We start from the raw sequence: 27,040 nt of genomic DNA, 5'->3' as shown, positions 1-27,040 counted from the left end.
ACACCAGAAGATTTTATATATAAATGGGAATCTAAATGGATATGGGAAAAGAAAGAATCTCCTATATTAAAACATTTGATTGACTTATGGAATAAGATAAATGTTGACGATGAGACAAAGAAATCCTTATTAGCAAAGAGATCTTTAATTCAAAATAGACTTGTTCCTTTTACAATGGATAATCAACTTTTATATAATTGGTTTCAAAAAGGGATTAAATATATAGGAGATTGTTTTGAAGGAGGTATATTAATGTCATTTGATCAATTAAAGAATAAATATAAAGTATCAAACAATACTCTTTTTTGTTACTTTCAACTAAGGGCTTATTTAAGAGAAAAATTAGGTCGAACAATGTTATTGCCAAAATCTAATGAAATAGAAACTTTAATTCAAAAAGGAAAGATCAAAAAATTCATCTCTTGTATGTATAACTTGATTCAAAAACAGGCAATTAAACAAGGAGTCCATAAGTCAAGACAAAAATGGGAAAGTGACTTGAATATTAAAATTGAAGAAACAAATTGGTCAAGACTATGTCTTGATAGTATGATAAATACAATAAATGTCCGGTTAAGATTAGTGCAATATAATTTTTTACATCAATTATATATTACACCACAAAAAATAAATAAATTAAACCCAAATTTATCCAATCAGTGTTTCCGAGGTAACCAAGAAATTGGTACTTTTTTTACATTCTACTTGGTCTTGTTCTAAAATTCAACCTTTTTGGACAAATTTAAGAGTTTTATTGGAACAAGTTATTGGAACACAACTTCCACATAATCCAATATTACTTTTACTAGGCGATATTGAAGGGATAAAACCGAAACCCAAATTGAATAAATATCAGAAAGAATTTATAAAAATTGCACTGGCAGTAGCCAAAAAGGCTATTGCAGTTACTTGGAAATCAGATACATATTTAAGTATAGATCGTTGGAAGAAAGAACTTTATGGCTGTATTCCACTTGAAAAAATTACTTATAAGAGATAAATATGAAACATTTTTGAAAATTTGGCACCCTTATTTACAAAAGACAGGATTAAATATATAGGTGCTCCGAAGATGAAATAATTGGTTATTTGGGGAAAGAAATAAATATATATACTAAAGTTAATACGAACTCCATGGAGCATGTGGGAATCCTCCAATATCCAGGCACTTTTTTTTTTCTTTCTTCTTTTTTTCTATAGGGATGTTAGGGGGGAGGAGTTAAGGGGAGGGGGGAAGGGTAATATACATTTTTTTTCCATATACTTTTATTCTGTAATTACTTGAAAACGCAATAAAAAAAAAGTTTTTAAAAAAAAAGAATCTGGAATATTCTATCAACTGAGATACGCTAGGCTAGTACTGTGGAATGATTCAAAACACCTAAAAACCTACTTTTTTTATTTAGCCCACTAATAGGATTACTTAATGCCTGTTGATGTTGATTACATTTATATAATTTACTATATTCGAGTACAATTTATTCTATATAATTTGTATCTTTACTTGTGATTTTAATTATAATTTTGGTATTTTTGACAATATTGATTTATCTTTACAATCTATGTAAAACACTTTGAGCCTGCATCGTAATGTATGAAAGGTGCTATATAAATAAAATAACCATATAACAATCACAGCACGGAAACAGGCCATTCCGGCCCTCCTAGTCCGTGCCGAACTCTTAATCTCACTTAGTCCCACCTACCCGCACTCAGCCCATAACCCTCCACTCCTTTCCTGTCCATCTACCTATCCAATTTTACCTTAAATGACACAACTGAACTGGCCTCTACTACTTCTACAGGAAGCTCATTCCACACAGCTATCACTCTCTGAGTAAAGAAATACCCCATCGTGTTTCCCTTAAACTTTTGCCCCCTAACTCTCAAATCATGTCCTCTCGTTTGAATCTCCCCTACTCTCAATGGAAACAGCCTATTCACGTCAACTCTATCTATCCCTCTCAAAATTTTAAATACCTCGATCAAATCCCCCCTCAACCTTCTACGCTCCAATGAATAGAGACCTAACTTGTTCAACCTTTCTCTGTAACTTAAGTGCTGAAACCCAGGTAACATCCTAGTAAATCGTCTCTGCACTCTCTCTAATTTATTGATATCTTTCCTATAATTCGGTGACCAGAACTGTACACAATATTTAATACAACTGTACAAAATTATTATTATTATTAATGAACAGTGACCTAGATGGGTTTTGATATTCAATTATCTGGTTATTCTAATCAAATGCCACCCTTTGTTGCACAGGAACTTACAACTGCTGAATCTCAGGGCCATCAGGTCCCAGAGTCCACATATGGAGTCAATGGCTTATTATAAATAAAATGCTGGAAGTATTCAAAGATTAAAGATTAGCTTTATATGTCACATGTGTAAATGACTGATATGGTGTGCTGGAGGCAGCCCACTACTGTCACCCTACTTTCGGCACCGACATAGCAGGCCCACAACTTACTAACTGTAACCTGTACGTCTTTTGAATGTGGGAGGAGACACATGCAGTCATGGGAGAACATACAAACTCCTTATAGACAGCAATGGAACTTGAACCCCGATGTTCCGATCGGTCACCAGAGTTGTGGCGTTGATATGCTAACTACTACCTGCACAATCATCCATCCTATCCAAAAGGTCAATTAGCAACCATGCAGAGTTAAGCTGGTTTAATATCTCAGGTTGACCATTCATTGAAATAGTTCATATGGAAGATCGTTAACCTGATACATTATTCTGTTTTCCTAAATATGCTGCTTCACCTGATGAGTAGTTCCAGTGCTTTCTGCTTTCATTATAAGATTCAAGAATTGGATTTTGTGTTGAATACCAACTGATCTGAATTTTAGAGGTGCTGGTTGAGGAAGCAATATGGACCCAGGCTCCAGCAGAAGACCATAAGACACAGGAACAGAATTGGGTCATTCAGCCTATCGAGTATGCTCTGCTGTTCCATCATGGCTGGTTAAATTTCCCTCTCAGCCCCATTCTCCCATCTTCTCCCCAAAACCTTTGCACCGTGGAATCATTTAAATCCATTCAAATAGGACAATGGACCTTGATTCAATACCTCATTCAAAAGAAGGCAATCTGGCAGGGCATCACCTTCTAACAAATTGTGTGTTCAGCTCTGAGAATAGGGCTTCAACTTACAGACTTCTTACCAGGTAGGCAAGGGAGGTAATACTTCAGCCAACCTGGTACAGTTAGACCCTTTTTTCACTTCTTGTAAAATAACATGAATAGCAATGAGGTTAGACCGGTATAATGACCACTGTAATATATGAGTGGAATTACTACACAATGACACTCAAAAGATCAGAACCAGTATCAGATTTAATATCACTGGCATATGTCATGAAATTTGTCGTTCTGCAGCAGCAGCACAATAATATAAAACTAATTTACAGTAAGTACATATATTTTTAGAAGTTAAATTAAATAAGTAGTGCAAAAAGAGAAAGAAAATGTTGATGGGTTCAAGGTCCATTCAGAAATTGATGGCAGAGTGGAAGAAGCTGTTCCTGAAACATTGAGTGTATGCCTTCAGGCTCCTGTACCTCCTCCCTGATAACAGCAATGAGAAGAGGGCTGGTTGGTTGGTGAGGGACCCTAATTGCTGGCTAGGCTGGTGTCCATGATGTTGCTGGCTGAGTTTACAACTTTCTGCAGCTTTTTCCGAATCTGTGCAATTGCCCCTCCATACCGAATGGTGATCCAGCCAGATAGAATGCTCTCCAGAGTACACGTGTAGAAACTTACGAGTCTCTTTGGCAACATATGAAATCTCCTCAAACTCCTAATCATATATAGCCACTGTTGTGCCTTTTTTGTAACTGCATCGACATGCTGGTCCCAGGGTAGATCCTCCGAGATGTTGACACTCAGGAATTTGAAATTGCTCTCCTGCTGATCCCTTGATGGGGATTGGTGTGTGTGCCCTCATCTTAACCTTTCTGAAGTGCACAATCAATTCTTTGGTCTTACTGACATTGAATACAAGGCCGTTGCTGTGCTGCCACTCAACCAGTTGATCGATCTCGCTCCTAAAGGTCTTGTTATCACCATCTGAAGTTGTGTCGTCAGCCAATATATCAATTGAATAGATTAATCCTTTGTCTTAGCCAATTTCATAGCAAAGAGTCAGCAATGCTTAAGGTGTACTCTGAGTTCAAGGGGTGTTAAACTCTTCAACACACAGCTAGTCAGTGAATAACTGATCCCCTTCAAAAGATGAAAGTGTTCTAACCCAATCCGTCAAATGTTACTCAATTTGTCAGCAGCACAGCGGCTCGGGTAGAAAGTTACCACATCACAGAAACCCCACATTTCCATCACCAACATAGCATTCCCAAAACCTACTAACCTTAACAATACATGCTTGGAATGTGGGAGGAAATGAGAGCATTCAGAGGAAACGGACATGATCGGGAAGAATGTTCAAACACCTACAAACAGTGGCGGAAATTAAACACAATCAGCAATCACTGGGTTTGTAAAGGAATGTGCTAAAATAAGATCATAAAACATAGGAGCAGAATTAGGCCATTTAACCACGAATCTGACCTGCCGTGTCATTGTGTCTGATTATTTTCCTTCTCTCCATAAACTTTACTAATTAAGAACCAATCAGCTTCCACTTTAAATACCCAATAACTGGAGCTCACACTGTCCATGGCAATGAATTTCAGAGATTTGCCACCCTCAGGCTGAAGAAATTCCTTATCTGTGAATTCAGACTGGCTGCTGTAGATTGCCCCTAGTGTGAGGGTGAGTTGTAGAATCTGAGGGGATACCATGGAAGTTTGCAAACAATAAAAATGGGTTTAGTGTAAGATTAGTGCAAATGATGCTTGATGACTGACACCAACTTGGTGATGGTATTTCGATGCCATTGACTTTGTGGCCAGAAGTGATTCTCCCTGGAGATGATTCCATGGTCACCATCCAATAACTTGCTCAAGCAGCCAAGTGATAAATGTAAACTAAGTATCTGCAGAGTGACTATTCCACCACAGAGTCATCATTAACTGAGCCTAATGGAGACACAAGTGGCTGCAGATGCTGGAATTCAGAGCAACACCCAAAATAGCTGCAGTACCTTATGCTTTACAATCGAGCCTAATCTTGTCCCGAGGTGACCTCTACACTCCTGCCCTCAAAGAATAGGACTCAGAAGCAAGAACCATGAATGCTTTTGCCCAGAACCAGGTTTATCATCACTGACATTAATTGTGAAATTTGTTGTTGTGTGGAAACCAAAAGAGCAAACATAACAAATTACTAGGAGTTACGATAAAAAGTCAATAAATAGAGTAAAAGAACAGTAGTGAGGTAGTGTTGATGGACCATTTAGAAATCTGATGGTGGAGTGGAAGAATCTGTTCTAAGTTATTGAGTGTCAGTCTTCAGGCTCCTGTATTTCCTCCCTCATAGTAGTTGTGAGAAGAGGGCTTGTCCTGGATGGTGATGGTCCTTAATGAAAGATTCTTGAGGTTCTTCCTTTTGAAGATGTCTTCAGTGATGGGAAGACTTATGCCCATGATGCAGCTGACTAAGTCTACAACCTTCTGAAGTCTTTTAGTACCTCCCAACCAGTGCATGGTGTTATTGGCGAATTTATGGATGGTGTTTGAGTTCTGCGTAGCCAAGCAGTCATGAGTGCAGAGAGAGTAGGTGCAGCTGTGTTGATTGGCAGTGAGGACAAGATGTTATCTCCAATCCAGGCTGATTGTGGTCTCCTGGTAAGGCAGTCAAGAATCAAATTGAGTGCTATCACCACAATGCTAAGAAAATAAAGAACTCAGACTGATCCAGGAGTTAGAGTCACAGAAAGGTACTGCCTACTCCTATCATCCAGTACCACGACCATAGTCCTCCATACCCCTGCCATCCATGTACCTAACCAAACTTCTCTTAAATGTTGAAATGGAGCTCATATGCACCACTTGTGCAGGCTTCTCGTTCCACACTCTCACGACCCTCTGAGATCAATAAGGTATGTCTGTCTGTCTGTGAAGAAGTTTCCCCTCATATCCCCTTAAACTTTTCACCTTTAACTCATGACCTCTGGTTGTTCCACCCAACCTCAGAGAATAGGACCAATCAAGCGTGACAGTGGAAGTGTGTGTATAGAACTGGAGGAGATAGCAGAGGTACTTAATGAGTACTTTGCTTCAGTATTCACTACAGAAAAGGACCTTGGTGATTGTAGGGATGACTTACAACAGACTGAAAGCTTGAGCATGTAGATATTAAGAAAGAGGATGTGCTGGAGCTTTTGGAAAGCATCAAGTTGGATAAGTCACCGAGACTGGACGAGATGTACCCCAGGCTACTGTGGGTGGTGAAAGAGGAGATTGCTGAGCCTCTGGCGATGATCTTTGCATCATCAAAGAGGATGGGAGACGTTCTGGAGGATTGGAGGGCTGCAGATGTTGTTCCATTATTCAAGAAAGGGAGTAGAGATAGCCCAGGAAATTATAGACCAGTGAGTCTTACTTCAATGATTGATAGGTTAATGGAGAAGATCCTGAGAGGCAGGATTTATGAACATTTGGAGAAGCATAATATGATTAGGAATAGTCAGCATGGCTTTGTGAAAGGCATATCGGGCCTTACGAGCCTGATTGAATTTTTTGAGGATGTGACTAAACACATTGATGAAGGTAGAGCAGTAAATGTTGTGTATATGGATTTCAGCAAGGCATTTGCTAAGTTACCCCATGCAAGGCTCATTGAGAAAGTAAGGAGGCAAGGGGACATTGTTTTGTGGATCCAGAACTGGCTTGCCCACTCAAGGTTGTAGACGGGTCATATTCTGCATGGAGGTCAGTCACCAGTGGTGTGCCTCAGGGATCTGTTCTGGGACCCCCTTCTCTTCATGATTTTTATAAATGACCTGGATGAGGAAGTGGAGGGATGGGTTAGTAAATTTGCTGATGACACAAAGGTAGGAGGTGCTGTGGATAGTGTGGAGGGCTGTCAGAGGTTACAACGGGACACTGCTAGGAAGCAAAATTGGGCTGAGAAGTGGCAGATGGAGTTCAACCCAGATAAGTGTGAGGTGGTTCATTTTGGTAGGTCAAATATGATGACAGAATATAGTACTAATGATAAGACTCTTGGCAGTGTGGAGAATCAGAGGGATCTTGGGGTCCGAGTCCATAGGGCACTCAAAGCTGCCGCACAGATTGACTCTGTGTTTAAAAAGATGTACAGTGCATTGGCTTTCATCAATCATGGGACTGAGTTTAAGAGCCGAGAGGTAATGTTGTAGCTATATAGGACCCTGGTCAGACTGCAATTGGAGTACTGTGCTCAGTTCTAGTCGCCTCACAATAGGAAGGATGTGGAGACCATAGAAAGAGTGCAGAGGAGATTTACAAGGATGTTGTCTGAATTGGGGAGCATGCTTTGTAAGAATAGGTTGAGTGAACTTGGCCTTTTTTCCTTAGAGCAACAGAGGATGAGGGGTGACTTGACAGAGGTGTATAAAATGATGAGAGGCATTGATCGTGTGGATAGACAGAGGCTTTTCCCCAGGGCTGAAATGGCTAGCACGAGAGGATACAGATTTAAGGTGCTTGGAAGTAGGTACAGAGGAGGTGTCAGGGGTAAGTTGTTTTTTTTTGTTTTTTTTTTAAACGCAGAGTGATGAGTTTGTGGAATGGGTTGACAGTGACGGTGGTGAAGGCTGATACAAGTGTCTTTTAAGAGATTCCTGGACGGGTACATAGAGCTCAGAAAAATAGAGGGCTATGGGTAACCCTAGGTAATTTCTAAAGCACGGACATATTTGGCACAGCTTTGTGGGCCAAAGGGCCTGTATTGTGCTGTAGGTTTTCTATGTTTCTATGTTTCAGTTGAAAAAGTCTGCTTGCATTGATCATATCTATACCTCTATCAAATCTCCCCTCAATCTTTTACATTCCAAGGAATAAAGTCCTAACCTATTCAACTTTTCCTTATAACTCAGTTCCTCCAGACCCAGCAACATCCTTATAAATTTTCTATGTACTCTTTCAACCTTATTTACATCTTTCCTGTGGGTAGGTGACCAAAACTGCACACAATACTCCAGAGTTAGTTCTGCCAAAAGCATTCCAGAAGGCTCAGTGTTAAACTGGGCAGTGTATTCCCTCACAAGGCCACTGAGAAAATGGACCGGGAGTGATTTAGTTCTGTTTGTTTTGCCAGTGGCATTGTGCATTCAGGCAAACAGCAACAGGCCATCACAAACAAGTAACAGAGATAATTCAGGTCACTGCTTCACTTTAGCACGGAAATCGATAGAAAGGGAGAAATATTTACATAACACCTTTTTGTAATCTGAGCACATCCCAAAGCAATTTGCAGAACAGGGTACTCAGTAAATGTAATTGTGAGATGGTGGATGAGTGAGGTAAAATACAATAACATAGCTTTCATCTACTGCAGCTGAAACATCAAATAAACCTGCAGCACAAATAAATAATTAATTCAGGAGAAGGAAATATAATCAACTATTATAGGACGAACTATTTAACTGATTTTTCATCTACTTTTACACTTATCATAAACAGAGGTACTGTACATATTAATCGGGTGACTGAGATTATACTCAACAGATTAAAGGGAGTCCTGGGTGAAAACTGACCAGTGTAACTTTTTAACTGAGATATCCCAGCCAAATTCAATCTGCTGCTGACATGGAACCTTTATTTATTAATTATTCAGGATATAAAATTGCATAACCCTGCATTTTTTATATCACCGGTTAGAATTAGAATCTTATATCTGCATCCATTTGACACTTTTATTAACATCCAGAAACTCAGTAAGAACCAAGGCCTGATAAACAAATTCCTTCAGAAGGAGGTTTAAAAAGCAAAGCCCTGCAAATCTAAAATACAAACAAAATGGTGGGGGAACTCAGCAGGCCAGATAGCATCTGTGGAGAATGAAACAGAACAAATCATGGTGTGGTTGTGTGGTTGTTCCTCATGGCAGCAGTGAGAAGAGTGACTGACTGGGTGGTAGGGAGAGTCCTTGATGATGGATGCTGCTTTCTTGCACAGCGTCCTTTGTAAATGCGCTCAATGCTGAGGAGGGCTTTCCCTGTGATTGACTGGACTATATCCACTACGTTTTGCAATGTTTTTCCAGATTAGGGCATTGATGTTCCCAACTAACCATGATGCAACCAGTGAGTATTCTCTGCACCATGCCTCTGTAGAAGTTTGTCAAGTTTTAGATCACACGATGAATCTGCACAAACTCCTAAGAAAATAGAGGCACTGCCATGCTTTCTTCATGATTGTATTTACATTGCTGAACCCAGGATAGATTTTCTGAAATGATAACACCAAGAAATTAAATATTGCTGACTCTTTCCACCTCTGATGCCCCAATGAGGACTGCCTCATAGATCCCTGGCTTCCTCCTCTAGTCAATATCCATCTCTTTGATTTTGCTGACATTGAGTGCAAGTTGTTGTTGCACCATTCAGCCATATCTCCCTCCTATATGCTGACTCGTCACCACTTTAGGTTTGGCCAACAACAGTGGTGTTGTCACCAAACTTGAATATGGCATTAGAGCTGTGCTTAGCCACACATAAGGGGGCAAAATACAGTCTTGTGGTACACCTGTGCTGATGCCGATTGGGGTGGAGATGTTGCCAATCTGAACAGACTGAGGTCTACAAATGAGGAAATCGAAGATCCAGTTACACAAGGAGGTTTTGATGTCCAGGACTTGGAGCTTATTGATTAGTTTTGAGGAGTTGATAGTATTGAATGCAGATCAGTAGTAAATGAAAAGCATCCTGATATATGGATCTTCACTGCGCAGATGTTCCAGAGCTGAATGGAGAGTCAATGAAATGGCATTGGATGTTGACCTGTTGTGATGGTAAACAAACTGGAGTGGCTCAAGTTGCTTCTCTATGCTTCATCACCAGTGACTTTGGTTCTGGAATCTAGGCAAAAGATGTTCAACATTTTCCTTTTATTTCTACAGATTCGCTTACTTTAGTGGGAGCCAAGGTGCAGTGTTAGAAACATAGAAAACCTACAGCACAATACAGGCCCTTCAGCCCACAAAGCTGTGCTGAACATGTACTTACTATAGAAATTACCTAGGGTTACCCATAGGCCTCTATTTTTCCAAGCTCCATGTACCTATCCAGGAATCTCTTAAAAGACCCTATTGTAGCCTCCACCACCGTCACCAGCAGCCATTCGACACACTCACCATTCTCTGCATAAAAAACTTACCCCTGATATTTCCTCTGTACCTACTTCCAAGCAGCTTAAAACTGTGTCTTCTTGTGTTAACCATTTCAGCCCTGGGAAAAAGCCTCTGGCTATCCACACAATCAATGCCTCTCATCATCTTATACACCTCTATCAGGTCACCTCTCATCTTCCGTCGTTCCAAGCAGAAAAGGCCGAGTTCACTCAACCTATTCTCATAAGGCATGCTCCCCGATCCAGGCAATATCCTTATAAATCTCCTCTGCACCCTTTCTATAGTTTCTACATCATTCCTGTAGTGAGGTGGCCAGAACAGAGCACAGCACTCCAAGTGGGGTCTGACCAGGGACCTATATAGCTGCAACGTTACCTCTTGGGTGTTGAATCTCAATCTCAAGGCCAATGCACTGTATGCCTTCTTACCCACACTGTCAACCTGCGCAGCTGCTTTGAGTGTCCTATGGACACGGACCCCAAGACCCCTCTGATACCCCACACTGCCAAGAGTCTTACCATTAGTACTATGCTCTGCCATCATACTGTTGAAGGTATCAGGGTGATGACATCAAGGCTGGCTCTATTATCAACTTGTTGGTTTAAGTCATGAAGCAAATGCAGGACTGAGACAAATTTCTGCCCAAAGCCATATTGGAAAAGAGTGTTCCACATTCCCTCAAATGACACAAAGGCTTTTGGGAGATTGAGAATGACCATGTACCATGATTGATGCCAATCCCTGCATTTTCTTTGACGCAAGATTATGTCCATTGTGCCATGACCAGAAATGTCATCCACCAGAAATGTTTTTGACGAAGGACAGAAGGAATAATAGTGGGTGACTCCTCATGAACATTTTTCCTTTGAGTCTGTTTGCCATATAATAATTCTCATTTGGAAGTCAAAGCCGAGTATATAAATTAAACAACGTTGGCCATCAAGGTTGGTGGGTGTTTAACCACATTTAGCAGGGGCATGCGCTTCAGAACTGAAATCAGGAGATTCTAGCATGCAGAGGATTGTGAAACTGTGGAATTCTCTTCCAAGACATTAAGGAGGTACATATATTTCTGAATGTTAAAGAGATCAAGGAAGATGGAGAGAAATCAGGAAACCGGGTATCAACGTGGACGATCAGTGAAACCGCTTCATTGATCGGAAGGGTGACACCTGCAACTTTTTCTATATTTCTTCCTCTATGAGAAACATCAGTAAATTAGATGCATTTTAAAGCAATCTCGCAATTTAATCAAAGAGGACATTTAATTTCCAGATCTTCCCCCATTTCAGCATTCCTTTCTTTGCTGCACTTCTGCTCTGAGACTCACCTGCACAATCTCCAGTGCTGACTTTCCCACAAGAGATCCTTCCTATATCGCTAAACAGCTGGCATCTTGTGGCATGCATCCAAGTTAACTCAGCAAAAGCAGAGAGCAATTAATGCCACAGTAGCTCAGGCAGCATCTGTGAGAAAAAAGTAGCCAACGTTTCAGGCCGAGACCCTTCATCAGGAATGGGGGAATCAGGATTTGATGAAAGGCCCCATTCCTGAGGAAGGGTCTCGGCCTGAAACATTGGCTACTCTTTTCTCACAGATGCTACCTGACCTGCTGAGTTCTTCCAGAGTCGTGTACCTATTTTGATCCGCAGCATCTGCAGTTGTATTTTTGTGTTTTGAATGCCACAGTAGCAGCTCTTATTATGCTATAAATTTGAAAAAGATGGTGTCTATTCACACTCAGCTTATAATTGGCTAATTGCTGAACTTGTTTTTACAGTTAGATTAACATTTTTGTTGCTCCAATTTACCAAAGCAAAGGATCTTAAAAACTGTATCTGGCAGGCTGACAGATCTCATTATGATTTACTTCGAGATTAAAAATTCTTCTCGGCATTAATGATTTGATGAAAGGCAAGTCACGGGGCTCCATTTGCTTGAGAAGTAACCTGTGCAACCCTGTAGGTCAAACAGTGGGTAACACTCCAATCATATTTAAGAGTGCCAGATAGATAATCTGGATCAACACCAAGGGAATGGTGCAATTGGATTCTAGACATCATAGCAGGACACCAGGTCAGTTCACATTTCTTCAATACGCTCAGTGCCCAGTTGATTAAATCCAACTGGGTCTTCTGCTGCTGCAGCCCATCCCACTTCTTCTGCACATCACTGTTGTAACATATGGATATTTGAGTTACTGTCAGCTTTGAGTCAACTTGAACCAGTCTGACCATTCCCCTCAGATCTGTCATTAACAAGGCATTTTTCTTCTTAGAACTGCTGCTCACTGGATTTCTTTTTTTTTTGTTTTTCACACCATTCCCTGCAATCTATAGACACTGTTGGACGTGAAAACAATCAGCAGTTTCTGAGATGCATGAACGACTCTGTCTGACAACAATAATCATTCCACTGTCACAGTCACTTAGATCACATTTCTTCCCCAATCCGATGCTTGGTCTGAACAACAACTGAACCCCTTGTCTGCATGCTTTTATGCATTGAGTTGCTGCCACATGATTGCTGATCAGATACCTGCATTCACGGGGTGTGCAGGTGTACCTAATAAATGGCTACTGAATGGAACATTCCCTAATATTTTTTCTCCCTCTCCACATTCTCATCAAGTCTGACAGGAATGTGGAGGGTAAAACTTACAAGGACAATTTGCAACATCCAATTAACATAACAATCTGTACATCTTGGGGATGTGGGAGGAAACCAAAATATGTGGAGGAAACCCATACAGTAACAGGAAGAACTTGCAAACTCCACACCATCAGCACTGGAGCTCAGGATGGAACAGAGCTTGCTGGTGCTGGCGGGCAGCAGCCCTCCCATCAAGTGCCACTCCTATGCGGCAACTTGCAAAAGAGTAAACCAAAGGTGCCTGGCCCTTCCAAATGCACATCAAAATTTGGTTGCATCAAAAATATCTACCAATTACATGTTGTGTAGAAAGCCTGCTGCCACTGGAATTTGTCCTAGTGGGATTGTTTCATGTTTATTTTCTACGGGTGCTCCGGTTTCCTCCTGTAATTCAATGGCGTACCGGGTAGGTTAATTGGTCATTGTAAATTGTCCCATGATCAGGTTAAGGTTAAATCGGAGTTGTTGGGGTGGCACAGCTCAAAGGGCTGGAGGGGCCTATCCCACACTGTATCTCTATCAGTCAATAAACAAACTAAATAAATAAATGTTCAAGTTTAATTATCATTCAACCATTTGTGAATATAGCCAAATGAAACAGCGTTCCTCCTGGACCACTTTACACAAAACACATTACAGCAACACAAAACATACATGGTTAAAAAGAACAACACAGTACAGGCCATTCGGCCTGCAATGTTGTGCCGACCCTTAAACCCTGCCTCCCATATAACCCTTAACCTTATATTTCTCCACATACCTGTCTAGTAGTCTCTTAAACTTCACTAGTGTATCTGCCTCCACCACTGACTCAGGCAGTGCATTCCACGCACCAACTCTGAGTAAAAAACCTTCCTCTAATATCCCCCTTGAACTTTCCTCCCCTTACCTTAAAGCCATGTCCTCTTGTATTGAGCAGTGATGCCCTGGGGAAGAGGCACTGGCTGTCCAATCTATCTATTCCTCTTAATATCTTGTATACCTCTATCATGTCTCCTCTCATCTTCCTTCTCTCCAGAGAGTAAAGCCCTAGCTCCCTTAATCTCTGATCATAATGCATACTCTCTAAACCAGGCAGCATCCTGGTAAATCTCCTCTGTACCCTTTCCAATGCCTCCACATCCTTCCTATAGCGTGGTGACCAGAACTGGACACATTACTCCAAGTGTGGCCTAACCAGAGTTTTATAGAGCTGCATCATTACTCCGTGACTCTTAAACTCTATCCCTCGACTTATGAAAGCTAACACTCCATAAGCTTTCTTAACTACCCTATCTACCTGTGAGGCAACTTTCAGGGATCTGGGGACATGTACCCCCAGATCCCTCTGCTTCTCCACACTCCCAAGTATCCTGTCATTTACTGTGTACTCTGCCATGGAGTTGGTCCTTCCAAAGTGTACCACCTCACACTTCTCCGGGTTGAACTCCATCTGCCACTTCTCAGCCCACTTCTGCATCCTATCAAGGATTTCAGGAAAACATACAGTCACTATTTGTCCATTTTAATGGTTGTGCTAAAAAAAAGTTGTAATTTAATGTAGCTAGTTAACCATTTTTCTAAGTAGGTAATGAATGGTGAGAAGAAAATAGTAGAAATCTGAGAATGTCAAATTGCAACTTTGGATACAAATTGGTAATTGCTTCTCTGTACAGACGGTGTCTCTGCTGAGACTTTCCAGCACTTACTGAAACATTTCAAAATACTATAAAGCAAACATTAGCCACATTAGTTGTGTACTTAAAAAAACACTCAAAATTAAATCACCCAAGGAACAGTTATGATTTGAGAATATTTTCAGACAGCCTATTGAAGTTCAAAGTAAATTTATCAAAGTGCATAAGTCACCATATACATCCCTGAGATTCATTTTCTTGTGGGCATTTACAGTAAATACAAGAAATGCAATAGAATCAATGAAACTCCACCACCAAATGGGACAAACAACCAATGTGCAAAAGAACAATTTTTTTGTACTGTTTAAATGGTTTGGCACAGACTAGATGGGCCAAAGGGTCTGCTTCTGTGCTGTACTTGTCTATGATTCTTTTTTATGAAACTGTGCAAATAAAGGGAAAACATGGAAACAATAATAATAGGGTTCCTTGAGGCAATAGAGAACCAGGTGGTTAACAGAAAAAAATTCACAAAAATACATAATTAAAGACAAACAATTCAAGATGTTAAATGTAGAAAATGCCAAGAAAAACTAGGATCCTGTAGCAGTTTAACACAATCTGATTACTTATACAGCACAATCAAGTGACAAACATTCATCAAAAGTGTGCTTTAAAATACAAACTCAAATGAAATCACATCTTACTATAAATCCAAACATGTTCCAGTTTTAGAATCAGAACATCACAATTTATATTATGACCGATCAGCTATTACAGATAGGACAATCCCTAGTAACCATCCAGATATAATAATACAGGATAAACAAGCAAGAACCACTTATTTAATAGATATAGCTATTCCAAACATACATAACTTACAGAAATCAATAAGTGAAAAACACCAGAAATATGCTGAATTAAACTAGGAAATTGAAAGACTATGGAACATGAACAGGGTATACATTGTCCCAGTAGTAATATCTACAACTGGTGTCATCCCAAAGTCACTATACAATAGCATTAAACAATTAGGGCTACACAGCAATATTTATGTAAATCTTCAGAAAGCCACAATACTAAACATGAAAATAGTCCAAAAGTTCCTAGCAATTGACAAATGAGCATGCTTGGCTATGCCCATACCTCAGGTTTTACCAGATTGAGCTGAGAAAAGAAAATTGATAATAATAATAATAATAAATAAGTGATAAATATCGAGAACATAAGATGAAGAGCACTTGAAAGTGAATCAGGCCATACAATCCAAAACCTGACAGGTGATAATTCAGTTCCCACCAATCCAGCACTTGCACAGTTTAGACAATGATTTTTGTTAAGTGAGGGTACAAAAAACAGACAATTTCAGGAATAAGATTCTACATGGGTTCATCCCACTAATGGTGCTATCTCCTGTTCTGCCAAAGCTGGACTTCATGCATGGAACTTGGACTGAAGATAGAGGTAAAATTTATGCTCATGTCAGATTCATCAATAACTGTCAATGAGATCAATCCAGTAGAATTAACTGTGCTCTTGTAGTTACTGCATCAAGGTACACATTTCCTTCAAACTCAGTTGTGTCTGGGTAACACATCAGAAATCAGATTAAGGGTTTTGCCTATACCTTGGTGATCAGTCTTAGCACTCTTGCTTTCATAATGAAGGGTTGTGGGTTCAATTCTATTGCAGACTGATACTCTTGGTCCATATTGTAGTATCAGTACATTTATCAGGGACTCTGCCCTTCAGGAGGAACGTTAACACCATAAGACGTAGGAGCAGAATTAGGCCATTTGGTCCATTGTCTCTGCTCCACCATTCCATCATGGCTGATTTATTGTCCCTTTCAACCCCATTCTCCTGCCTTCTCCCCGTAACCTTTGATGCTCTGACTAAATCTTGGTCCCTGTGCCATTATCACAAAGCTTCCTAAGGGGCTGTACTTCATACAGATAAGCTCCAGGTTACAACAGTGATGCCTGAAACACCTTAGACCTGGAACATAAATTCCTCCTTTTTGCAGGCACTGAATGACCTGTTGTTTCCAGCATTTTTGGTTTCCATTTCTGCAGCTCTTTGCAACATCTGGTCATTCCTTTCATGACTTCGGCATGTTGCAAAATGTTTTTCAGCCTCAGTACCTCTTGAAGTGCAATCCCTGTTGTAACCTAGTGGACCCAGCATCAAGTGCAAGCCCACACAGCCAGCTAATTGAAAATGATTATATCACCTCTTTTTATTGATGATGATTGAGATATAAATATTTAAGATTAATGACGGTGGTTGTCCGTCTTACCGGACGATGATGGGAAATCTGTGCGGTAGTTTTAAAGTGGAAAAGCTATTGCACTGGTGCAGTTTCACTCTCTCAGCCTCATAAGTCTGGGTCCAGTGTTGGTTCCTTGGTTGCAGTAGACAACTATGACCATGACATCATGCCTTTCACTCTCTACGAAGTGTTGCAGAATTGCCTTCCTGGTCATTGGACCTCACTGTAGATTTCATCTGCCCAGTCCATCGGAGCTGACTTCATGCTAGGGCAGGAATGGCCCTACCTCACCGGGGTATAAGTGTGCTGGCTACATGCACCTGGTTTAGCCCACCTGCCGAAGTAGTGTACTGGGGGTGTGGCCGCTGACACATGCAAACAGTGACTTGGAGCCACAGGTGAGAGCTGCTTGTCTGGTGAGCAAAGGTGAATGAGTAAACTGCCCCAGTATGGACACATGAGCTCCTTCACCAGAGGTGCTACCCTTCCCAGGTCACTTCATACACCCGATTTAAGATTAAGATTGGTTTCACTTGTCATATGTACATTAAAACACAGTGAAATGTATTGTTTGCGTTAACAACCAACACAGTGAGGATGCACTGGGCAGCCTGCAAGTGTTGCCATGTTTCCAGCACCAACATAGCATGCCCACAACATACTAATCCTAATCTGTAGATGTTTTGGAATGAAAGGGGAAACAGGAGCACCTGGAGGAACCACATGAGGCTTCCAGGACAACAGACAGAACTGTGTATTCAGGAATATTTTAGTTAGTTATAATTGGAGGATTTAATAATTTAGCAAGAACTGCTCTAATCCTTGATTTGGATTGGGTTACTGACCTCAGCTCCGGTATCACACATGTATGTCTTGATCTTGGGGAGGGGGGGGGGAAGGAAAATATGTGGGTACCTTTCTCTCGCAACTGGTACCCTGTGCACTAGTATTCAGGGCTGTAAGGCTGGAGACTAATTGGTACAGGACAGCTATACTCTATACTGTTCAAGTTCAGCAGGATACCAACAGTAGACTCCGGCTGCATCACTAGTAGTCACCTCAACAAGAGTCCTGAAAGATCCTGATGAAGGGTTTAGGTCTGAAACATTGACACTATTCCTCTCCATAGATGCTGCCTGACCTGCTGAGTTCCTCCAGCATTGTGTGTGTGTTACTCTGCAAGAGTCAGTCCCTGCAGGAAACCAAGGGATTTTTCCATTAAATGTCCAGCTATAATGGAGCTTCTATTGTTTTCTCAGGTACACAAAGATGAAGACAGCTACAAATATTTACATCTTCAATCTTGCGCTGGCAGATGCCTTAGCCACGAGTACGCTGCCATTCCAGAGCGCCAAATATCTGATGAACACCTGGCCCTTTGGAGAGCTGTTGTGTAAGATAATTATATCAATTGATTACTACAACATGTTCACCAGCATCTTCACTCTCACTATGATGAGTGTTGATCGCTACATTGCCGTCTGCCACCCCGTTAAGGCACTGGATTTCCGCACACCCATGAATGCAAAGATTGTTAATGTCTGCATGTGGCTGCTGTCATCAGCCATCGGAGTCCCTGTCATGGTCATGGCCATCACACGCCCAGATGATAACGGTAAGTTAAAACTTAGTTTTGTTTGTCATACCGTACATACTTCCATTTGTGTCAATGATCAACGCAGTCTGAGGATATGCTGGGGACAGCTCACAAGTTGCCATGTTTCTGGTGACAATATAGCATACCCACAGCTCACTAATCCTAGCCATACAGGAAGCTGGGGCACCTGGAGGAAACACAGCCAGTAATGGGGAGAACACACAAACTCCTTACAGACAGCGGTGCGAATCAAACTCTATTCAGTGATTGTTGCCGCTGTAAAGTGATTCCGCTAACCACTACATTACTGTAACCAAGCCACCACCTGTTGGTCACCGCAGCTCAAAAATGGTTAAGAGGAGACTTATTTGTGTTTCTGAACTCATGAAGGTTTTTGATAGAATTATTAAGGAAAAGACATCCTCACTGGCAGGGACATAATAACCAGAGCCACACAGATTTAAGATCAAAGGTAAAGGAACCAGAATAGAAAATGAGACATAGTTTTAACAACACACACAAAATGCTGGTGGAACACAGCAGGCCAGGCAGCATCTATAAGGAGAAGCACCGTCGACGTTTCGGGCCGAGACCCTTCATCAGGACATAGTTTTATCAGTGTTTCAAGAATCTAGCAGGGGCTCCTAACCATTTTTGCGCCATGGACCAATACTGTTAAGGGTTCTGTAGACTTCGGGTTGGGAACCTGAGAGGAGTCTAGGACCAGAGGGCACAGCCTTAGAATACAAGAATATCCCTTTGGAACAGAGATGAGGAGGAATTTCTTAAGCCAGAAAGTGGCAAATCTGTGGAATTCCTTGCTACAGATGGCTGTGGAGGCCAAGTCATTGAGTATACTTAAAGCACAGGCAGATAGGTAAGGGTGTCAAAGATTACAGGAGAATGCAGTTGAGTGGGATAATAAACCAGCCATGATGGAATGGCAGAGCAGACTCGAGGGGCCAAATTATGCTTGTATGTTTTATGATCTTATAGTCTTCAACACAGGAAGGTGTTAAAATCTGGGGTGGATCACTTGCAGGGGTACTGCAAGCACATTTAACAGCAGGTTTCAAAAGGGAATTGTAATTGAAAAGAATGAACTAGTAAGCAATAGGAAGAGGTCAGGATGTATGGGACTGCACTTTCTAAGTGGGATAGGTCAAACAAGCACCAGCTTTCTTGCATGATTGTACATTATTTGAAGTGATATCCACAAAAGATGATTGTGCTTATTGAAGGTCAATTGTTGTAGTCCAAAGCCATCACTTCAGGAGTTTCGCAGCTTAGTGTTCTATGCCCCGACCATTTTCTGTTGCTTCACCAATGACTTTCTATTACGAGGTCTGAAGAGGGGCTGTTTGCTAACGACTCAATGCTCAACTCAATTTACAGTTACTCAGCTAATGAGGTATTCCACGCTTGGGACACCCCAAGATCTAGAAACCATTCAAGCATGGACATTCACACCACATGACTGGCAGGCATTGGCCATCTCTAAAGAGTTTTAATGCAAACTGTCACATCTAATGGCATTACAATTGTCAATCACCCTCTATCAATACCCTGGCAATCACCAATTGATCAGAAACTCAACTACCAACCACACAAGGACAGAAGGAAAATTCAGAAGCAGGAACTCCACCAAGTTACACCAACTGACATCCCAAATTCCCTACACCACCTACATAGCACATGATGAAATATTCTCCACTGATCCTGATGAGTACAGCTCCAATAACACCCAGCATTTAGGACAAGGCAGCCCACTTGACTGGCAACCAATCCACTATCCATAACAATTAGTGTCTTCACAACTGGTGCAGAAACTAGGATATACACCACATACAGATTCAAAACAACCGGTGTTTTCATGACTGGCACAGAGATTGAGGTGTATACTACATAACTTTGATTTTTCATGGGTCTTTATCCTTCTTCACTTTGCAGGCAGTGTGATGTGTGGCATTCAATTCCCAGAGCCCAGAAGATACTGGGAAAATGTAACCAAAATTTGCGTCTTCATCTTTGCCTTTGTCATCCCGGTGTTGGTCATTACAATCTGCTACAGCCTCATGATCCTGCGTCTGAGAAGCGTCCGACTCCTCTCAGGCTCCAAAGAGAAGGACAGGAACCTGCGGAGGATTACACGGATGGTCCTTGTGGTGGTAGCCATCTTCATCATCTGCTGGACACCGATTCACATCTTCGTCATTGTCAAAGCCTTAGTGAAAGTTGGCTCAAGTCCCTTGATTTCGGTCAGCTGGCACTTCTGCATTGCTCTGGGGTACACTAACAGCTGCCTCAACCCTGTGCTCTACGCCTTCCTGGATGAGAATTTCAAGCGGTATTTTCGTGAGTTCTGCCTGCCCCTGCGTACCAGGTTGGAAGAAAATAGCTTCACCCGAGCTAGAAAGACCACCAGGGAATCGGTTTGCGCCTGTACCCCCTCTGAGATGGTCAACAAGCCAGTATGACTAGGCGTGAACAAGCCCAGAAAGGGCTCACACTCTGTGAGAGAACAGGACCTGAATTCTGAAGTAACACAAATCACAACAGAGTTTTAACCATTGTTATTTCAAATAAATGATGATTGTAATTTAAATCTTTAAGGAGGAAAATCGAGGCATTTGCATACTTGCCTCAGTTTTCCAGGGAGTTTAGTTCACACTGTAATCTAGTTAGAATTTCATTTACAAAGTTCAAGTGATTGCTTGTAACAAGGAAAATAACTTAGCAATTATTTTTACATAGGAGGCTTACAAACATGCACGCACACACTCACTGCCTTTGGCACAAAGGTATACTTTTTTTGAAGAAGTTGCCTTAATTCAATGTGTCAGGCTGTTTTACTTGGTGTTAAATGTTTTCTAACCTTTGTTGGAAAAGTGGTACTACACATAATTTATTTTACAATTACCATAATGACACAAGTTCTATTATAGTTTATAGTAGCCATTAATTAAATGTATCTCCCTGCATTGAGTTATGTAGATGTTTTTATATACTCATTACACAGACTTAATTGTCTTAAAGCAATGTAGGCAGATCTGATATCTCCATTCTTGCTGGCAGCCTTTTATGAAACAATCACCTTATTTCCTTAAGAGTCGTTCTCAACCCAAAAGGACATGCAAATGCCTCATTTGGAAAATGAGGAAACGAATTAAAAGGAATTCCTTCTGTTTCTCTATGGTAGTATTTCGACACATGGGACATTGAAATTCAGCTGCTGGACTGATGTCAGGGAGAAATTTATTGGTTGATATTTTATAATGCTATCTGTGTGGTTGAAGTTATTGCTGTAAAAAGAGTTAAGATATGTATAATATTTCTGACATTGTGAACACATGGATTAAAGAGTTGATCACATATTCTTCAGCCAACCTTTATTGCACCCCATCACCAGATCACCCCTGCTCTGTGATATGCTGCAACAGACTGAGTTACTCAAGGTGCCTTGACATGGACAATGGTACTTTGCTCAGTGCTGCCCCAACAGAGGGCTGAAATAATGCTCTTGGTCTAGAATCAGGATTCATATCACTGACATACATTATGAAATATGTTATTTTATGGCAGCTGTACAATTCAATAAATAAGCTCTAATTTACAATAAATACATAGTCATAGAACACTACAGCATAGAAACATGCCCTTCAGCCCATCTAGTCCATACCAAACCATTTAAACCGCTTAGTCCCAGCGACCTGCACTGGGACCATAGTCCTCCATGCCCCTGCCATCCATGTACCTATTCAAACTTCTCTTGAAATTTAGCTCGCATACACCATTTCAGGTCATTTCACACTCTCACCATCCTCTGAGTGAAGAAGTTTCCCTTCATGTTCCCCTTAAGCTTTTCACCTTTCTCCCTTAACCCATGACATCTAGTTTAGTCCCACCCAACCTTAGCAGAAAAAGCCTCCTTGCATTTACCCTATCTATACCCCTCAACAGAACCAATCAAGCCTCAATGCAAGGAATGCATCTTGAGTGCTGAGTGAGATTACAGTAATGGTGAAACAAATTCTGGATGTCTCTCGTGATCATTAATGTTTGCTGCCAAACCAGATGACAACACAAATATGAAAAGCTGCAGATGCTGGAAATCTGAAATAAAAGCAGAAAAATGCTGGAAACGCTCAAGTAAATGGGCAGCCTCTGTGGAAAGGGCCAAAATTATTTCAACAGGACTAGGAAAGAGTTTAATTTTCAGTAATGGAGATGGGGGTGGATGGGAATATCTCTGATCAAGCGAGACCAAATGAGGTTATGGAAACAGTTGAAGTAGCAGTTAGAATGTATTATAGAGCACAGAGTAGTACGGCACAGGAACAAGGGTGTTGAGTCAAACTAATTAGTAATTAAATGCCTAAATAAATTAATCCCCTTTGCTTGCACAGTATCCACATTCCCCATCCTTGACATATTCATGTGCCTAAGAAGCTCTTCTGTGTTTCTATCACAATTGCCTCCACCACCACCCACAGCAACACATTCCAGGCATCCACTTGTGGAAAAAAAACTTGCCCCACACATCTCCTTTGAACATACCCACTCTTACCTTAAGTGCATGCCTCTAGTATTAGGCATTCCAATCGTGGGAAAACAATATTGTTACTTTATCTATGCTTTTCATATTAGGTCCCCCCTCAACCTCTGCCATTACAGTGAGAACTATCCAAGTCTGTCCACACTCACTTCATAGCACATGCTCTCTAATCCAGGCAGAATCCTCATAAAACTTAAACACAAGAAAATATGTAGATGCTGGAAATCCAAAGCAACTCACAAAATGCTACAGGAACTCAGGTAAGGCAACATCTATGGAAAAGAGTAAAGAATCAACATTTCAGTATGTCTCACATCTGAAAGGGCTCGACCCAACATATCAAACGTTTACTCTTTTCCATAGATGCTGCCTGCCCTGCTGGAAACACCTACCTTGTTTTGTATATAATGTATTGATAGCAAAACTAACAAAACTAAAATTAGTGATAAAGAAATTAACAAAGTGTTCCAATTAGCAAAATCAACATAATCAGAGGTCAATAAAAAAAATCACCCCCACCCCAGCTCACCCTCTCTCAAATAGACTAAACTGACTAAGACAAAGCAAGAATGTGTAACTATACTCATTCACTTCTGCCACACCCCAACCCACTTGACAAATTATACACAATAAACACATACTGTAACACAAAATACAACACAAACAGTAAATAGATGCATGGCTCCGACAAAGCACTTCCTTCATTCATGGGGAAGACAGTTTCGGATAAATATCTGCCAGTACACCAGGGACAGACAATACGCATTTCTTTCATTGTACAGTTTGATTTTATTCCTGCAATATTTCTGAATGCTAATTGTACCCCAAAGCATACTGAATCCAAGCTAAATCAAGCATATTTTATCCATCTGTTGGGAAAGGCAAAACCATAATGAGTATCCCAGTGTGCTCATCAGACTTCAGTAAGCTGCTGAAACCCAACAGTATTACTCTTCCGATGGGGAACTATTGTTAATATACAGACCTCTTGAGCAAATAGGTTCTGGGTCCAAGTCTCAATGCACAGGAAAGTACTTAATTCAGGCTGACACACACATTACTTAAGGAACACTGTGCTGTCAGAGTTGATAACGTTTGAATGCTATGTTAAATCGTGGTCTGCTAGCTCTCTCACATAAATGTAATTGACCTCATAACATTACTCTCAGTAAGTCAAGCTTTCTTGTATGATATTTATACCAAACACCAATGCTTGCTCTAAATGTCGACTGAGGTGTAAACATTAAATCTCAATCAACATCACGTGCCAGTATTGCTGTTTGTGTTGTGCAAACTGTCTGCTGCCTTTCCTACATTACGAGACCAATCCTTACATGAATATATATTTCATTATCTTTTAAGTATCTTTCATACACTGAGATTGTGAAAAACACTGAACATCCCTTTTCTTCACCCCAGGTGATCCAAATGGACAGACACCATGCTCTTTCTTTAATCAGTTTGCCTTGTGCAACATTAAGGAGAATATTAACCTGACAAATGCAGAGAAGTCTCACTACTCAGATTCACATTTATTTGTTACATGTATATTGAAACATACAGTAAAATGTGCCGTTTGCGTCAAGTAACACACCCAAGGATCGTTGGGGCAGCCCTCAGGTATCGCCATGAATTCCAGCACCAACATAGAATGTCCACAATGTTCAACAGAACAATACAAACAGCAGCAACAAAACAAGCCCCTTCCCACCCCACACACACACGCACAGGAGAGGCTTCCTCTGGGTATCCAGCCCATAGTCTGGGACTGCAGATTTTGGACCTCCAACCTCCAGTTGCTGGCTCGGACTCTCTTACATCAAGCCTCTGATGTGCCAAAGTGCTGTGCATTAATTAAATGTAGTGAACAAGTTGAAAATACCTTTCTCAAGCCTGGACAGTCAGTGCTGTTGACAAACAGAAACAAGCCAAACCACTACAGCAGGATGAACATTCCTGATGGCTACTCAATTAACTCTGCAGGACTGCACTCATGTATCAACTTGAAGGAAAAGGACATTCTCAACTACATTTCAACATCAGTTGAGCAACAATTCTACCTGGACTTGAAGAACATCTTTCCTTGAGAGGAGGGATTGTTATCCAGCTGCAGATGCCTACCTTTGCAATTAACATTGGGGTTATTCAGTTGATGTTTTAGTTTAATGACCCTTAGTCAGAATGGATTAATAATGAGTTTCACATGCTTTACCACCACCACCCTTCCCCACCACTTTCAATTTGATATGTTGATTATCTGACCAGCAGTACTGAAATTGACTTTCATTTTATCCTAAGAACACCTGGGTCAATTTATTATAGGTTCCCTCTAAATTTTGTTTGCTTGGCATTGACTTCATCCTTCTCCTTGGCTACCCAAACCATTCTATTTGCAACATCAGAAGATCTCCTGCTTCAGTTCCACTCTATCCTATCCCAACCTTAGCCCATCTGGTAATGAAAGTTTTATCTATGTCTTTGCCACTTCCATATCCAAATTGTTCATTGCTTTACTCTTGTTATCCATTCCTTTGACCCAAAATGGATTTTGCTCCAGGAAAAAAAACCCTTCAATTTTAAAGTTCTCATGCATCTGTTTACTTTTACCTCTACTTTGGCTTCCTGTCACCAAACTAGTCTGAATCTAATTAGCCAGCTCACATAGACAATAGGTGCAGAAGTAGACCATTAGGCCCTTCGAGCCTGCACCGCCATTTTGAGATCATGGCTGATCATCTACTATCAATACCCGGTTCCTGCCTTGTCCCCATATCCCTTGATTCCCCTATCCATAAGATACCTATCTAGCTCCTTCTTGAAAGCATCCAGAGAATTGGCCTCCACTACCTTCCGAGGCAGTGCATTCCAGACCCCCACAACTCTCTGGGAGAAGTAGTTTTTCCTTAACTCTGTCCTAAATGACCTACCCCTTATTCTCAAACCATGCCCTCTTGGTACTGGACTCTCCCAGCATCTGGAACATATTTCCTGCCTCTATCTTGTCCAATCCCTTAATAATCTTATATGTTTTAATCAGATCCCCTCTCAATCTCCTTAATTCCAGCGTGTACAAGCCAAAGTACATCACAAAGTCTGTTCATTGTGGACTTTATAGCCCCCTGATTCCTCACCAGGGTAAAAGGACAGGCCAACTTTGCAATTTCTTGTGTTGACTTCTGTTGGCGATACAGTCAGTTATTATCTTATTTCCTAAGTAGACAGTCCCTTTTCCTGCATTGTTACTCTGCTTAGAGTTCAAGATTATAAAGCTAGCACATAAAATAAATGCTTTCCAAAACAAGGACCCGAAAAAGACGCCCAAGATGGATTTCTGAATGAGATGGATCATAAAAGAACTGCATCAGTGACAAATACAAATCATTTTTATCCAGATCCAAGTTCAGGCTCAATTATAAGACCATAAGATAGAAGAGCAGAACTAGGCCATTTGGCCCATCGAGTCTCTTCTACCACTTTATCTTGGCTGATTCGATTTTCCTCTTGGCCCCAATTTCCTGCCTTCTCCCCATATCCTCTTATGCCCTGACCAAACAAGAATCTATCAACCTCTACCTTAAAATATACATAAAGAATTGGTCCCCACAGCTGCCTGTGGCAAAGAATTCCAGATTCTCCACTTTCTGGCTAAATAAATTCCTCCTCTTCACCATTCTAAAAAGATGCCACTCTATTTTGAGGCTGTGTCCTCTGGTCTTAGACTCTCCTACCATTGGAAACATCCTCTCCACAAACACAATCAAGACCTTTCACCATTTGATAGGTTTCAATGAGGTCACCGCTCATTCTTCTGAATTCCAGTGAATACAGGCCCAGAGCCATCAAATGCTCTTCATGTGACAAGCCATTCAATCATTGAATCACTTTTGTGAACCTCCTTTGAACACTATCCAGTGTCAGCACATCCTTTTAAAGATAAGAGGGAACAAACCTGCTCACAATACTCCAAGTGAAGCCTCACCAGTGTGTTATAAAGCCTCAGCATTACATCCTTGTTTTTATATTCTAGTCGTCTTGAAACAAATGCTAACATTGCATTTGCCTTCCTCACCACAGACTCAACCAGCAAATTAACCTTTCGG

General features: G+C 40.9%; 1 protein-coding gene across 1 annotated transcript in view; it reads left to right on the top strand.

Moving 5' to 3' along the window:
• The window catches only part of LOC140719835 (delta-type opioid receptor-like), a 33,264-nt gene extending 11,505 nt beyond the window's left edge, over positions 1-21,759 (top strand). The window contains exons 2-3 of the mRNA XM_073034762.1: positions 18,048-18,403; positions 20,336-21,759. Of these exons, the coding sequence (XP_072890863.1) occupies positions 18,048-18,403; positions 20,336-20,862 (883 nt within the window). The 3' untranslated portion in view covers positions 20,863-21,759. The remainder of the gene's footprint in view (positions 1-18,047; positions 18,404-20,335) is intronic.
• The last annotated feature ends 5,281 nt before the right edge of the window (positions 21,760-27,040 follow it).

This window comes from Hemitrygon akajei, chromosome 32 (assembly GCF_048418815.1).
Source record: "Hemitrygon akajei chromosome 32, sHemAka1.3, whole genome shotgun sequence".
Classification (NCBI taxonomy): Eukaryota; Metazoa; Chordata; class Chondrichthyes; order Myliobatiformes; family Dasyatidae; genus Hemitrygon; species Hemitrygon akajei.
This window is presented reverse-complemented; position numbering and strand designations above follow the sequence as displayed.